General features: G+C 49.1%; 1 protein-coding gene across 1 annotated transcript; it reads right to left on the bottom strand.

The window, feature by feature from the left end:
- Positions 1-380: 380 nt before the first annotated feature.
- On the bottom strand, positions 381-16,207 carry LOC144160103 (uncharacterized). The gene is made up of 9 exons (XM_077691710.1): positions 15,939-16,207; positions 14,886-15,078; positions 10,949-11,119; positions 8,960-9,073; positions 5,740-5,935; positions 3,114-3,302; positions 2,866-3,032; positions 2,161-2,436; positions 381-1,645 (listed from the first exon to the last, which is right to left on the bottom strand). Exons 1-9 carry the CDS (start codon positions 16,205-16,207, stop codon positions 1,205-1,207), a joined length of 2,016 nt encoding a protein of 671 aa, XP_077547836.1. The 3' UTR covers positions 381-1,204.
- Positions 16,208-16,815: the final 608 nt, after the last annotated feature.

The following is a 16,815-nucleotide window of genomic DNA, read 5'->3' as shown; positions in this document are numbered from 1 at the left end:
AACAAAAAAACCGCAATTAAGGATACAATGAATAACTTAGCAAAGTACCAAAATAAAGGAGTATGCACCTTTCAAAGAAAATTTACAGTTAAATTGTCAGTTTCAATATTGAGTTCCTTTTTGGATAGTGCGTGCGGTGGCCGCGGTGGCGCCACCGCATGCACGATCCAAAAGCGGGGGGTCCAGGTGCGGGCGGTTTTTTGAGGCGGAGTTTCGCAACCGCCTACATCGAAGAGCTCTGCCTTTTCCCATTTTGCCTATCCTCCTGCTCATACAAAGTTCTCTTCTTCTCTTTCTGTATTTATCTTCAGTTTGGTATACGCTTAAGATGGCGAGAAAAACTGATTCACATTAACCACAAGAACACAAAAATGGCACAATAAAATCCCGAGCAGTGATTTAATGACTCAATGGTAAACTCGCTCAGGGCGTCGGAGGTCGCTCCAGATATCTCGTCATTTGAGTGCGTTGGTATGTATTTTTGGGCGCACGTTTCATGTGTCCATGGATGCGCGTTAGCTCGCACGTAAAAGGTTGCAGTATTTCTAAAGTGTTAGTATTTCCCCGTTGGTAATTCCAAGAAAACGTGGTGTTTCTCAGAGAATATTGGTAACCTTAGATACGTATTACTGAACAAGCAGAAATTCACTGAGACAAAAAAAAAAAACAATGGTCGATAAACGCCTCATAACCGACATTCATATCAGTTGCCGCAAACTATTTAAATCGAACAATATTTTGAGCATTCCCATAGAACCAGACTTCCTAATGCTAAACAAAATCTGTTGCACGTAATTTCACAGCAAAACAAAAGTGTCTCACGAGGTCCTCTTGAGAAGTTCGAATTTCCTTTACATCTTTTCCAAAATGGTGCGCAATGTCACCTATGCACAGCTGGCTATACTCCAGCTTCCCTGAATCCACAGCCGCATGCGCACTGCGATTACCGCAATAGCCTTGCCACTTATCCAATCAATACAATCAAATACTTCCGCGAATTGCAGCAGAGCTAAGTACACAGGCTAAAGACGTAAAAGATAGACGTCACCACGCCGAAATCTTCACATAAAATATCTATGAGCAATCAAATTCTCACTTCGCTTCAATGTAACCGAATAAGCAATATTACAACGACAAAGCAATGTAACCTACGCGCGTTACGTTAATGCAACTTATTAAAGTACATAAATAACTCTACGCGAATCTAAATATCGACAGTTGTCCGCGACGACGGCGCCACCGCAGCTCCGCTGGATGATGACCCGCGATTAATTCCGTGCGTTGACACAAAGAGTCCGTCGGACCGCTTTGGGAAGACGGAGCGCACGAACATGCGGTCTATGCGGCGCTCTTCTTCGGAGTACATGTCGTCCGCTATGTCTCCCGCGTAGGCCTCGGCGGACTCCTCAAATTCCTGCCCGTCCTCTAAGACGTAGCGGTCCCTCAGCGCGGCAACGGCCGCCATGATGGCCCCTTCCTCGTCCAGGCGCTTGGCCGCCTCTTCGTCGTCGACGTCAGGGCAGCTGGGCTCGTAGCCAGACGAGGCCTTGGCTCGGAGCAGCGTGACCAAGACGGCGGCAAACGCCCCCACGCCGATCACTAGGCCTAAGCAGTACGTCACCAGCTTGGTCACACCCAGAACGCCCTGTGGCGAGACAGCGGAGCGGTTCATTAGCCCGTCGGAAGCTCGTAACAAGCAGTGCGATGAAATGAGACAGAACAAACAAGAACAGCATGGAAGATAAACACCTGCTCCCCGTTCATTTTCTGCGCTTGTACATTGCGTTTCTAACCAACAAATAAACGGTCAAGGGCCGTGCTTATTGCCCTTACGAACTCTCCTAGTTACGAACTTTACTTTCATTTGAACCTTTATCCCCGCCATCAGCCGTCGTTCGTACATTGCAGGACAGAAACCTGCATTTAAGCGTACTTCATCGAGCATTACCATGCATAAGCTGACAGCAGACGGCAAAATTTTTGGACTCGAAAATGAAAATACCACCAGTTCACAACGAAGATTTTGGGGTTATTGCTATATGTACACAGATGGATGAAACGTGCTTGGTTTTCTTACGTCTTACCTTCTTAGGAAGGTCTTACCAACGTGTTTGCCCAAAATGCGTGTACAGTATTGTTCAAGCAGGGAAGGCTTCTCACCTGCGATTCGAACCTGTTGGGCTGCGGGAGGAGGCAGAAGGCGCTCTGCGGCGGCTGGTCGTCGGGGCAGACGCAGAGACCACGCACGCACGTGGCACCAGCCGATGTGGCCTCGCAGTCGCTGTCGGTAGAACAGGACACACGCAGGCACGCTCTGTCGGCCGAGCCCGCCATGAAGACCGCGCGGAATCCTTCCGCGCACACGCAACGGCCCTCGTCCGCCAGGCAGGTGGAGTGGTTCAGAAAGCAGTCCAGCTGCTCCCTGCACTCTCCAACCTGCACCGGCCAACAGGAACGACAAGCGGTATAACTTCGAAACCATTCGCTTCATCACGGTAACAGTGCGCCTTGAAGAACTCGTCATACTTCCTTTCCGTGGCACCTAGATAAACGCCCTGGCTTACAAAGTTCCAGAAAATAAAGGGCCTAAACGAGGAGACTGTCGTTACCCAGTCTACTTTTGTGAGCCTGCCTGCCAGCCAGCCCGCCTGCCCGTGTGTCCTGTATCTTGTCCTGTGTCTTGTCCTGTGTCTTGTCCTGTTTCCTGTGTCTTGTCCTGTGTCCTGTCTGTCTGTCTGTCTGTCTGTCTGTCTGTCCGTCCGTATGCCCTTATACGTCAGGCCATCCGTCGGAGAATCTAGCCTCTGCCTGCTTCTTATGCGTGTGCCAGTATGAGTTGAAACGTGCTGTGCGGGCACGGCGCACCTTGCTCTTGCGGCACTTGTTCTCAACGAGGTCGAAGTCGCTGGCGCAGCGGCAACGGCGGCCGATGCAGCGCATGTTGTCCTCGCTGCACTCCGCGTCGTCGAGACAGTCGACGGGCTCGCAGCTGCCGTTCGTCATCACGTGACCAGCCAGGCACCGGCAGTGACCTGCACACACGTAGTTCGGTCATTTATTAACTTCAGGAAAGCCATCCCTCTTCGCGCCAGGGTCCAGCCCAGTGCACGCACCGTCGTGGCAGGCCGAGGAGGCCCCGTGGACATCGGTGCACATCTTGTGGTTGACGCACTCGAGCGGCGTGCAGCGCCGGTGCCTAAGCACGTGGCCCCGAGCACACTCGCACTCGTGCTCCTTACAGACGGCCTCCTCGCCCACCGCATGGCAGTCGCCGTGGGCGTGGCAGTGCAGGCGGCACAGGCCTGCGTCGCCGCGAGCCGGACACGTTGAGATGACTTTTTAGTATCCACCAAGCTTTTAAAGCTTCTTTCTGGAAGCAGTCCTTGTGCCGACTCAACTGGCGCAGTTGGCAGGATGGTTAAACTGCGCGTGCGCGGTACAGTGCAGCATATCCCATGAAGGAAAAGTCTGTGAAATATGTGACAACAACGTGGTAAGGACGAGACTTGATTGATTGATTGATTGAAGGGTTTAACGCGTCCACTCTTCACAGGCGATGAGACGCTCCGTAGTGGAGGGCTCCGGATTAATTTTGGCCACCTGGGGATCTTTAACGTGCCCCGAAATCTCGAACACACTGGCGTTTTTACTTTTCGACTCCATCAGAAAAGCGGCCGCCGTGGCCGGGAATCGAACCGGCGTCCTCGTGCTCAGGAGCACAACGCCTTAGCCTAAGGACGAGACTTAAGGAAGAGGGCGCACTGGACTAGCGCTTGATGTCCAGCGCTAGTCCCATGTGCCCTCTTAGTCTCGGCCTTACCACGCTGATATATGTTTCACTATTCCAACCTCCTATTCGCCCACATTATAGCATCGACGAGGAAGAGTCGCCGTTGCATCTTTCCGTGGCCGGTGTGGCAGAACATGGGCCGGTGCTATTCCTTCGACACGTCCTTGTCGAAGTACATGAACGCGTGACCTTCCTTAAGATACAGTTAAGAGAAGTCGCATGTATAAATATCTCTGCCCCTGCTAAGCTATATTTTGCACTGTAAGGTTACTGAATTTCGATGTACGAAGGCAATGATTTTGCGCCTCAAGCCGCGAGGACTCTACGTGAGCTGATATACTGACGACATAATAGTGAACAGTGAAATGTTTCGCGGATAACCGCTTTTTCGATTTTAGCCCTGGGCGACATATTACTTCTTACAAAAATCATACGAAGCTCGTATCGTCATCACCCGGTGATCCGACAGCCCTCTGGCTTTATTAATGCAAGATACCTTGGGTGGAAGGTGCTCACGTCAAGAGCTGCTTTACCGTCTTTAAATTCTTTGAATTTCAAGTCTTCGACTTTAGCCATCATGCGCTAGCCGTCTGAAGTAGACTCAAGTAATGACGTCTCAAGTAGTTCCCAGAAGAAGAAAAACATAAGCAACGATTACGCCACCCGAAAATTTGAAATTCGAGTGCACCCTTAGGTGTTTTGAATTTGCGATGTACTGACGCAAACAGTTTGAGAGGCGTAGATGTTTTTACAGTTACTGTGCACTCTGGCGCCATTTCTTGCCACCGCAGACAGATTTCCCCTAATGCAGCGCTGTGTATCCATTCATGGTTTCGATGTACGCGTTCGCTCTCCTGGGTGCTCCGCATGTCCCATCTCCTCACGTTCGCTCGCTCACGCCGAAGGGCGTCGCTCAACAGCGGGTATGAACATCTAATAACTGCACTAAAAAAAATTAGCGCAGCTTGCACTAGTGGTGCAAGGCTAGATTAACCGCAGAGTTTGCGGCTCCTCTGCACTCGTCAGAGACCGAGCTGTTGCACCTCATATAGGTTTTCGAATTTGCCGCTGAAAGTTCTCCATGGATGGCAGGCCCGGATCGTTTTGTCGGCAGGCTTTCCCATCTCTCCCAAAGTGGACCGCGCGCGCTAGAACTGGTGGCAAACGGCTTTGTGAACCCGGCATTTGTGCTCCTCACATTAGGCGCGAACGCAAGTGAACTGGTGAGTAGAACAGCACGCGAGAGATGGCCCCACGAACGCTGGGCAGAGTGTTCCCGGAGGTCCAGCTGGCCGACGCCGGGCGCTCCTCACGAGGCGCACGCTCTCGTGCGCTCACTATTTTTAGATGCGAAGCATCTCATGCTCCGGGCTGTGTCCCTCCCTCCCTCGTTGTTGTACGCCGTCCGCACTCTACTGCGCATGCGCGTCTCTTCAGACCCGTCAGCGTTTGGGCTGACGTCAGCGCAGTCCACTATAAAAAGAAATAGTTAGGCGGCTCCCGGTTTCGATCCCGCGACTCTCTGGCCTCAACGGGAGGTACGTGGCGCTCTTCCCACTGCGCCACAAACCGAGACGAGAGCATGTGCTACGAACGCGCCTTATGTCCTTCACTCATTCAAACTACGTCAAGAAGCTACTGATACAACGAAGGTACGCGAAGCTTACCGTCAACGGAAACGACGAACTGAAAACTAATGGGAACTTCGGTCTACCCCATGGCTGCTTCGCATTCTACTCAGGGTTTCCCTACGGGAAGATGGTGTAATTTTTTTCTTTTTTTTTTCTAGTAACGCTCGACTGCGAAACTAAAAGCTTAAACAGCTCCGCTGTTAAAATGATGTGACATCCAAGGCCCGTCTGCAACTAAGGCATCTTTTCCCCGTGAAAATAAGCATGAAGTTGGGCAAAGAGCGTCGGCAACAGTAAGTAGTGGGAAGCCGTACGCACCTCTGCTCTCACTCCACCCCTCGGAGCACTCGCAGCGACCCGAGGCGGCGCAGTAGGCGTTGATGAGACTGCAGTTCTGCTCCCGGCACGAGGACCAGAGGGCGCTGCGCGACACCAGCACGCTCACCGACCGGCTGGCCCGGGTGTCCGTGTGCCGAAGCTGGGCCTCCACCGTCAGCTCCACGCGCACGTCCACCTGGTTCGATTTCGTCGTCGTAGGGCGTGAACGCACGGATGTCACCATAACTGTCATAGCCTACCCCTCAAGTTATTAAACGGGTAAGGATTGGGATGAGGAGCGTGATTGCGCACCCGCTATCTTCATGGGACGTCACATGCAGTGGTCAAGCCAGCAGAAACGGGAGCTAAAACAACGGACAGTTGTAGTACTTTTTCTGAAACCTACTCCCAGCCAGTCCGAACCTATGAATATACCCGTGTAGCAGTGGTGCGGTACATTTTGTCAGTCCAATTAAAGGTGCTACTCAGCCACCTGTTCTCCAGTGATTCAGATGGAATGAAATGGAAGACAGTAACGAAGAAATTTTTCAGAAATATCCCCTTCCGTCTGAAAAAGAAAAATTTTAGGCTACACAATTCAGGGAATTTGGACCTTTCGCCTGCCAGCGCAGGCAAAGAGATAGAATTCAATTTAAGATCGATGTGCTGATCAATAACAGAATTTGAGGCACTGTTGAAGTCAAGTGTAATTAGCTCTAATAGGTTGAGAGACAGTTTAGTTAGAAGAAGTCGGCGTCAAATTGGATGGGCTTTTGGTATGTACCTATGATGGTTCTGAAAGCAGAGACAACAAATTACGAAAATGCTGGAAGAGAACTTATCACTCGGGCAGATTATGGGTTTTTTACTGCAGCATGTGGCGTTTTTAATAGCCCCCGATAATAAGCCTAAATCGGCGCCAAGCAATTAATACAGCAACCTGGTCTGGCTGTGGGAGCTATAGTGTAAATTTGGGTGGCTAAACTATGCACGAATTGGGCCCCGAATTCCGTCCGATACAACTTGTCCGCTAAATTACTTTTAAACTGCGTCAATACAAGTTATCAGCTTCAGAAATTGACTCGTACATGCAGCGTAATTTAGGTGTAAAGGAATCTTGACAATTGAGTTTCACCAAAAGCGGTTACACTTATAAATATTCTAAAAAGTCAAATTCTTGCTTATTTCTTTGCATTTATTAAATAGAATAATATTGGATGTTTGCGCGGTGGTGATGTGATGGCCTTTGTTAAGGAATTTTGGAGGACATAGGTACAAAAAGAAAGTTAACGATGTTGTCGCTCTAGAAGTATTCCTTTCTCGCCGGATTGTTCGCACGGCCAATTATTTCGTGGATTGATGATAATTAAGGAAATGTGTAAAACATTGCTGCTTCCAAAGGTTAAGACTACTCCAGTAAAAGTTTACTATAGTACCACAGCATGTTTATCTGTACAGGCTCACAGTTCCGAAGGTCAGCTAATGCAGCCTGTATCCAATGTTTGTGTACGAACCATGCCTCTCGGCTAGGGTAAGATCACCGCCAAAAAGCTCTTATTTATCGACCCTTTCGAACAAAAGAAAAAAAGAGCTACGCCATTAGTCAAACAACCTCATCATCCTCATCATAATCACCATCGGCTTGGATGTGTCCACTGCTGGACGAAAGCCTCTCCCAGAGATCTCCAGTCCCGTCTAACGAGTGCTAGCTGAGCCCATGCTTTCCCCCTAAATTTTCGTAGCCCATCTCTCCATGGAGTCTTCGCCCGGCCCGTATTGCGTATGCGATCTGTTGGCAGCCACCCTGTTAAACGTTGGTCCACCTGTTGTCCATCATACGCATGGCATGACCCGCCCTTTCCCATTTTCTTGCCTAATTTTCATAGATTATGAAAAGGCATTTGATTCAGCGCACACTTCCGCAGTAATAAAGGCATTAAGTGATCACGGCGTCGACGAGCCATACATTGAGCTCTTTAAAGATAAATACGATGGATGCACGCATAGAGTTTCATACTAATATATACTAGAGGGAAATCTGTCGCTGTAGTCGCGTGCCGCCGTGGGCGGCACCATTGCTGCTAGCGACGTTCCTCGCCTACTTGGCTTAGCTAGCCATATGGCTTCTTTCTTGTCTCGAAGCCAAAATTTACAAAAAAGGGTGCCATTTTTTTCTTGTTCATCGTACATGAAGCTTCTACATAATCATTGACAAATTAGTCTTTGTGGAGGTTCAATTTTATAATAACAAAACAAATTTAATGAACCTTGTACCGTAATATTGTTGATTGTTTGCAGCCAGAGCCAACTTTTCAGCCTGTTCATGAGCCATGCCAAGGACAAGTGGAACGTGCCTGCCCGGTACATGAGGGAACGCTCGCCGAAGCGCGGCTGCCTTAGACAGTGGCGCCAGATTTCCCTCTAGTATATATTAGTATGAAACTCTATGGATGTAAGGCTACTATACGGCTCCTTCAACGAACTTGTCCGTTTCCTATACAAAAGGGTGTCCGGCAAGGGGACAGGCTATCTCCACAATTATTTACACCTTGTCAGAGTGTGTGTTCCGAAAGCTTAAGTGGAGGACAACCGGAGTGTGAGTTAGTGGGAAATATCTTAGCCACCTAAAGTTTGCCGACGACGTGGTCCTGTTCACTCAAAGCAGCCGGGAATTGCAGCGCATGCTTCGCCAGAAGGATCGACATTTGGGCGAGTTGGTATTGGTTGAACATCTTCGAACAACAGCGTAAAAACACTGAGACAAGGGGAATGAAGTGAAGAAGTGACAGGAAGAAGAGTCGTCCTGTCATTTTCTTCCCCTAGTGTCTGTGTTTTGACGCTGTTGTTCGAACACGCTTCTCCACTTGTGCTAGGAAAGTATGGAAGCAGGCTTAAAAATAAACACGAACATTCTCATCAACTCTTCGCAGATCATTAGCTGCCTCTCCGAGATGAGCTCTCCAAAAGATACCTTTAGGTGAAATGGAAATCGTCAGTGCAGAAAATGTGGAAGAGATAGAGAAAATAAAGTAAGGAAGGAGAAGTGGTGGCAGCTCGGAACGGCGTTTTCTGTCTGTACTCTTCAACAGTCCCTTTCTTTATAGTGAGGCCGCGGAATCTCGACCAAAACTAGACACTTGTCGTAAGTCTGTACAGTCTGCATGCACGGTGTGGTTGCGCGATACACGCACGGGAAGCGTGACCAGAAAGGGATCGCTACCTTGGGTGGAGGGTCCAGGAAGAAGCGCTTCCGGAAGAAGACCAGGCCGTTAGATGTGAGCGGCACCAGCACGGTGTGAGTGTGGAACAGCACGCTATCCAGCATCCACGTAAGCTGCGGGTAAACACAGGGAGCATTGCAGCAACATTCGTTGTTCCAAAGACGCCTTAATAACAAGCGGCAAGCCCTATTAACACCGGAGGCGTTATAGTGCTGGCCCTGACGACAGCCTCTGTTGGTATCGTGTCACGCTGTCTGGAGCAGACACCTCGGACGCGCAAAAGCCGGCTACCAGTATAGAAAAAAATTCACAAAAAATTTAAAAGAATTCCTATCGCCTTCATATTCTAAGGCGCCTTCTATTGCATTTGAAAAAAAATGTATTTACAGCAATGCATACGTGTTTAGAAGTGAAGCCAGCTTTGAGGGGATCAGTGTAAGCTTGATCTTCGTAAGCTGGCCTCTCCACATTGGGAATTGGGTAGTAAAGTGTGACTATCTACGGAGCAAGTATGACTACAGAAAACGTTTTTTCTTGTGTTATCGAAAGTATCTCGAAACAAATCATGACAATTGGCCGCTAAGAAGTTGTAAGCGTCACAGAATTCCTTTCTGCTGTCAATAAATGGCGATCTACGGCGGGAGTATTGTTACAGAAAACGTCTAGCTGTTGTTTAACTGGAACAACCCGGAAGCACATTTTATGTCAATTAGCTGCTAATACAACTCTAGCATTACCCACCGCAGATTAGCTGGTCATCCTTCTTCACAGAGCTGAAAAGCACTGAATTCTTTTATTAAGGCCCTGCTGCAAACCTCAAATTAGTCAGTCCTATTTTTCCCTGGGAAAAGGAGCGGAGGGGTCTAGGGGGATATCATGTTACGCGCAGTATCTACTCCAAAGCTACGAGGCGCACATTGTAGTGCTAGGGTAGAATTCAGGCCTCCTACCGATCTTCAACGTGCGCCAAAATCTTCACACACGGGTATTTTGGTCTGTCCACTCCATCACGAAGTTGGTCGCCACGCCGGGATGCGAACCCTCTTCCTAACGCTCAGCGACTCAACGGCTTAGCCATTGAGTCGACATGGCGGATGAAGACTCTTCACCCGACTGAGTCACACTGAGGCTCAACTTCTACGGTTAGACCCTACACGTAGTGGCCCCTCCTTTATTCGTTTTTGTTACCGGAGCCTCAGAGAACCAATGTAGCGACCTGTAGCGGCCAGCCGTAATAAAGGACGCTATGGAGCACCTGCCCCCGAAGTAGGGTTGCTATTCTCCAGGCCGGTGGCCAAGTTTTAATGGGCGTGAAGAAAGTGTGCGTGACTGAACAAGTACATGTCTGCCTCCTATGCGCAACCACAAACCATCTGAGGGGTCTAGAGTAATTATTTTTTTCTCTTTTATTCAAGTTTGGGAGCACTGAGTACGCTACTCTGTGGGGAGCACAAAGAGGAACTGTGCAATATAATGCAGGCATTTGATAAGTGCCTCATGCACGTTGTGCTTTATTTTTATTACTTTACTTCTTGCATTGGTTTCAGTTATCTGCGGCAAAAAAAGGAAGCTCAAAACATCAAAGACGTTTCATCTGTGACGTTAGTGGTCGTGAAATGAGGCATTTAAACCTCTGAAAGTGTTCGGGAAGTTTAACTATACAAAGGAAATGCCCAACTTTTTTCTCTTACATGGCTCTTCTAAGGCGCGCGAGAAGGCTCCTGGTATTATACCAGGTGCGTCCAGCGCACACTAGCAACAGGACGAGCAAAAAAAAATAATGGCCCCGCACACGATAAATATCTTAGTATGAACTGTCCGTAGTGAGTATTTATGCTCTAGACACACTACCAACAGTTCACGAACGGTCGTTAATGCGTGCTTCATAGCAGCCGGGGTCATTTTGCACGCGTTGACTGAAACCAACGGTTCCACAAACTGCAAGAATTCCGAACTTTGGGTGCTCGGATCGAAACGTCTTTACGCACCTGCGTGTCGCCGTAGGTTCCGAGCTCGTAGTCGATGGCTGCCGGCTCGAACTGCTCGAAGGAGTAGAAATTGCGGCTCACGTTCAGCTCCAGCTTGACCACGGAGCCCCCCTCTCCCACGGGAGTCTCGTAACACGTGAACAAGCGGCTTTTGCCGAAGAAGGAGCGACCCTGCGCATGCAAACCATTGCGCTTTCAAATTTCGCGCCCAGTCTAGTGAAGGTCACAGAACTTTTCGAAAACCTCGGTTGGTGGTTGCACAGTGACTCATAGAGAAGTTGAATAAGAAATGTGCATTACTACGCGAGTTGATGCACGGGATTCTTGTCGAACAAGTCGCTTGACAGACAGACAGACAGACAGACAATGAGCATTATTGAGACAGACAATGAACTTTATTGCAGGTCGCTTAGCGGCAAAAAGAATACAACTATACGTATTGCCATCTACCATCAAAGATTCCTTAAAGAGTGCCAAAATGTCGTACACTGGGAGGCTTGTTTCTTTGTCTTTTTTAATGTTGTGAGCAGTACTGAGCTTTTTAAGCAAGAAAGCATAACTAGTTGAGGCGTGCTTAACTTCGACATGGTACCGACGCAAAATGAAGACGAAGGGCGTTTGTCGCTGGCACTATGTCGAAGTTAAGCACGGGGATACTTGCCGCGTACGAATTTACAGCCACTGTCTACAGCCACATCATTTTCCCGCACCTGGAGCAGCATCGCGGCGCCACTTGTCATCCAGCGCTTCGTTTACGTAAGAAACTGGATGCAGTTCCCCTTTCCCTCACAGCCAAAAAACGTCATCGTGTCGTTAGTTTCCTACCAGAAACATGGTGTAGCTTTCAGAGTACAGGGCAGCGCAATGAGCGGGACGAAGCAAAGACGAGACAAACACAAGCGCTTGTCTCGGCTTTGTCTTGTCGTTGCCAAGTTTTTGTCTCGTCTTTGCTTCGTCCCGTTCATTGCACCGCCCTATGCTCTCAAAGTTATGTACCAACTGGCTCAAGCTTCAACTCTCCTGGTGTACGTTTCAAGCAATCTCTAGCCGCATTCCTCAGAAGAATTAAAATCTATAGCCAATTATTAATTGCTACAGGTTACAAAATGTGTGTGCTTTGAGGTAAGCAATTGGCCCGTACGTAAGATACGAGGAGTCTGTCATAGTCATTGTCATGACCCGCCCCTCACTAGAGCGATGAGCGCACGCAGAAGGGACTGCGTGGTTCCGTTCCTCAGAGGAGGCGGTTCTTGGCCAGAAGAAAGAAGAGCATCAGGATGTGTTATTGTCCGGTGCAAAATTAAAGCGAAGCTTTCTATATCTCACTGATGGCGTATGTCGCGTCGAAACGCACTGCAGAAAAGCCAGCTTTCTCCGACGATGATGATTATCATGGCTGAAGTGAAGGGAAAAAAATGCTTGCTGTGGTCGGAATCGAAATTGGGTCCTTCCCGTTATGAAAACAACGTCTACCCGATTGCTCCATTTCGACAAACGCAACACTTTTGACGAGGATAGGGGTGCATGGACGGGAAACATAACATAACTCGTTCGCTCCACCGTCTTATGAAGACGACACTTGAACGCGATGCTTTTATCGTGCAAAATCAAATGCGGAAGGGTCGAAGTCAAAGACGCCGCGATCAAAAGTCCAAACTACGTGAGAGTCAAAGTCAAAGCTAAACGAGACAAATTCCAAACCACCTGCGAGTCAAAGTCTAAACTAAGACGACAATCTCACGAGTAAGCGTCGCCTTTAACCATCGTCGTCGTTAGACGGAGGGGTGTATGATTTTATTATGAACCTTACCTTCATTAGGTACAGTGATAGGTGACCCAGGGCAATGTCTGTTGGAGCCGTAACTTAGCTGCCCAAGTGCGACGACGTGTGCCATCTGCTCCACTCGTAAATGCTGGGCTGACTGATAAGTGAAGGCGCGAAGCGTTTGTATGGGAATTCCCCGCTCCGCCTGTCATCTTACTCTTTGTCCTCGTTCGTCTATTACCAACAGAATTGCTAGGGCGACACAAATCCGTCCGGAGGAGCCAGAAAACTCCGAAGCCTCAAGAAAAAAATGTGGTTAGGCAGATTCCGGCAATCAAACCCGGGTCTTTTACGCCATGAAGCCGGCGACCTGCGGCAACCCAAGGCCCGAAAGAAAGAGAACACTTCCAGCAGTCGGAATCGAACCTGGGTATCTCGTGGTACGAAATCGGCGTCTATCCGATTGAGCTATCATTGCATTCAGGGCGCAAAACATTTCCCCTGAGTTTTAACGCGGTCAACTTTGGGAGAGATGTGAAAGCCTTCGGACGAAACGATCCGCGCCTGCCTGTCATGGAGAACTTTCAGCGACAAGTTTGGAAGTCCATGTGTGGTGCAACAGCCGGGTCTCCGACGAAAGGAGAGGGGCCGCCGCCAGCTCTGCTGTTTTTTCAGACTTGCACCAATAGTGCAAGCAGTGCCAATTTTTGTCAGGAGGAATTATACCTCTCTTTTCGATCACATTTTCACAAGTACAGCGCATACACACGCACCCTCTTTCACTTGTGAGACCGAGAAAGTGTAAGTAAGGAATCAAAAGGATCGGGTGAGGAATCGCAGTGACCTTATTAAGGCTTTGTGAGTCCAATGGTGAAACGGGCGTACTTTGTTGAAGCTCAGAAGTATCCGAGACAAGCTTAACGAGCGGGTGCTTATTTTATAATCTGCTTCAGACAGTGAATCGTGATTAGAAGGAGAGACAACCGATTTTTGTAGAGTTCATGTCCTTCAGCTCATATGAAAACTAGCGTGGTATAAAGTGAGGCAACCACAAGTAATTGGCAAATAATGGGGCCGAAATAAGTTTAAATTAGCACTGAACTTTCTGACGTATGAAAGGTGGCGCAAAGTAGTGTGTAGACGTTACAAAACTGTAGGTATAGGAACAGCTCCTTCGATTTCAATTTGTGAATCAAAAACTTTATAAAGGAATAGGAAAGGCTGCATTTTAATATTTTTTTAGCTGGGAACAATTTTTTAAATAACTCTTTTACACTTCACGTACAGTTAAAAGAATGTTGCGGCATTGCTCACCGTCCCGGTTACCAGCCTTCGTTTTGGCAGCATACGTGAGGGTGGTGCACCTAAAAATTCCTCCTTCAAAGTTTCAAGGGCCCTATCCGAGAAAAACCGTTTCGTTTCAAGGTGTTTCAAGTGATGCCATTTCATTTAGGATAGAGAGGCTATACTCCACAGAAATTTGTTGTCTGTCTTTTTAAACGTTCCTCTATTCTCTGGAAATAAATGTTCGCTTGTTCTCTTTTTCTTTCTTCTTTTTGAAGTGCTTGACTGTAGTATCTCCACACCAGCCATCTACATTGTCTTTATTTGTTTTTACCTGTGCAACTATTCTATTTTAGTATTCACTTTTAATCTGGGGTAGCTAACCATCTGTTTTTGGCGCTCTTCGCCCCAGCTGGCCTTGCGCCATTAAAATGCAACCATCATCATCACGGTAGTGTCGCAGTTTTTGGATTCTCAGATCTGTCAACGGGAATTCACCGTATGTTTACATGAGTTCTGACCCTGCTTGGGTATATGGGCGTCGTGCGCAGATGTCATTCCCTTGTCAGTCTTAATGGAGGGAGTATGTAGTACCAGGGTTTTTCGGAACTCAGCGCTTCGGTGGTCTACCACCAGGGGGGCTGTGACGAGGCTATAAAAGGCGACGCCATCTTGAAAAAAGCCTCTTTGGATTTCCCCCTTCAACGAGCGTACGTTTCCTACCGTGCCCGGCGGGGGCGTGGCCTCATGGCCGCGGCCTAACTACACTGAGTTGTAGTGAAGTTTGGCCGTGGCCTAACTACACTGATTTAATGCGTTTGCGTTGCAAGACCATTCGCCGTAAGAGGGAGGAGTGGGCGGTCGAGGGTCAAGAAAGCGGCTGCTCACCTTCGGGCAGGAGCAGGGCGTGCAGGGCAGGCCTGTGCTCTCGGTGCAGGGTCTCGACGTTTGGCAGCTGTCTCGGGCCCTGACCCGCACACGCCAGCCGACAGCCCGCGAAGCGTTGCCGCTGCGGGCGCGGCACATGTAGCGACCGGCGTTCTCCACTGACGCGTTGCGCACGAGCAACAGCCGACGGGCCCTACCATAAAGTAAAGGGCCAGGCTATCAATCAGCCAGCAAATGCACCAATCAACATTTTGTTCATCTATCCTAACATCAATAACTAAGATATCTAATTTGATAGATCAATCGCCCCATATTTTCCTCGTGAGTGAGTGAGTGAGTGAGTGAGTGAGTGAGTGAGTGAGTGAGTGAGTGAGTGAGTGAGTGAGTGAGTGAGTGAGTGAGTGAGTGAGTGAGTGAGTGAGTGAGTGAGTGAGTGAGTGAGTGAGTGAGTGAGATTTGTATGCGGCCCAGCATCTGAAACAAAATTTTCATGAGACACGAGTGTTAGTATATCTGTATATGTGCAGAGCGAACAAGCACAGCGGAAGCCTAAAATCACCCACCGTGGTGGCTCAGTGGCTAGGGCGTTGTGCTGCTGAGCACGAGGACGCGGGTTCGATTCCCGGCCGCGGCGGCCGCTTTTCTGATGGAGGCGAAAAGCGAAAATGCCCGTGCGTACGAGGTTTCGGCGCAAGTTAAAGATCCTAAGGTGATCAAAATTAATTCGGACCCCTCCACTATGGCGCGCCTCATCGCCTGCGTTGCGTCGGCGCGTTAAACCCTACAATCAATCAATCAAGCTTAAAATCATGGTCGATCAGACTATGCGAGCAAGCTTTCGGTATAAATTTGGCTTCATCGGTGAAAGCGCAGGCTTTGAGAAAAGAAGGAACGGATACATTTAGACAGGACAAACACAAGGACAAGACATGTCAGTGCGCTTGTCCCGTTTCGCCCTGTGCTCGTTCTCTCTTTCTCGCAAATTCCGTCCTTTCACCAAAGACGCACTAACTCGGCCAAAAAAGTTCTGACTCCCGTCGTTTAAGCCCTCACCTCACGGTGATGGTGTGCGTGGGAACGGAGAAGCGGTAAGAGCTGATGAGGCGGCTGTCCCGGGTGCAGCTGACGTGCGCGTCGGCCTGCGTCTCGAGCACGTACGAGAGCCGGATGGTGTCTCCCAGAGACCACTCGCGAGCGCCCGGGTTCTCGGCTACGAGCGCCAGGGAAGACGCCACTGAGGCCCCTCCGTGCAGGCAGTCACCCGCTTGGAGAAGCAACGAGAGGTGGAGAAGCAGGAGCATCGACGAGGAGACCTGGTTCATGACTCGCGGTTGGCGGTGAACCCGGGTCAAGACGTGGGCTCGCGCGCCCAACTTGGTCTCTTTCCTCTTCGTGCATGCTCCGGCGAATGATGATGATGATGATGACCAGGACGACGATGAAGACGACGACGAAGACGACGATGTTGGTGATGATGATGATGTACCAAACGAATTTCCAGCGTAACCGCAAGAGAGGACTGGCTGGGGCTAATACGTCAACAGTGCTCCGGTCGGAGGTATACTAGGTAAAATCCAACTTTTACGCCGGAGAAGAAAACAGAAACGTGAAATCAAAGATGCGAAATAACTGACGAAGACCGAAATTACGGTATTACCCCATAGTTATGGCATCTTTATCAATTCAGCCACCACAACCAATACCGATGTATTGTCACGTAGCCAAAGACGACGAAGCTTTCTTGAAAGAAAAAAAGACAAGTTTATTGGAGCGAACTTGTGCTCCCTTGACAACTGAACTAATTAATGGGGGGGGGTTGTGGTTCGCGACGGGAAAATGAAAGGAAATTCACTGGGGATATTTTGAGCTCGGCAGGGAGCTCACCTGCATACAACCCAGTGCCGGGGAAGGGAAGTAGAGGGGGAGTGAT

The sequence above is a fragment of the Haemaphysalis longicornis genome, unplaced genomic scaffold, assembly GCF_048455015.1.
Source record: "Haemaphysalis longicornis isolate Haplotype H1 unplaced genomic scaffold, Haemaphysalis longicornis Haplotype H1 scaffold_10, whole genome shotgun sequence".
Taxonomy (NCBI): Eukaryota; Metazoa; Arthropoda; class Arachnida; order Ixodida; family Ixodidae; genus Haemaphysalis; species Haemaphysalis longicornis.
The sequence above is the reverse complement of the archived record's forward strand: the minus strand, read 5'-3'. Positions and strand labels throughout refer to the sequence as shown.

Bases quoted from the DNA above. Each gene is read 5' to 3' on its own strand.
- LOC144160103 (XM_077691710.1), bottom strand. From the start codon at position 16,207: ATGAACCAGGTCTCCTCGTCGATGCTCCTGCTTCTCCACCTCTCGTTG. The intron at 3,303-5,739 runs GTGCGTACGGCT...GCGGCGACGCAG, and splicing joins GGGGTGGAGTGAGAGCAGAG to GCCTGTGCCGCCTGCACTGC. The intron at 2,437-2,865 runs GTGCGCCGTGCC...TGGCCGGTGCAG, and splicing joins ACAAGTGCCGCAAGAGCAAG to GTTGGAGAGTGCAGGGAGCA.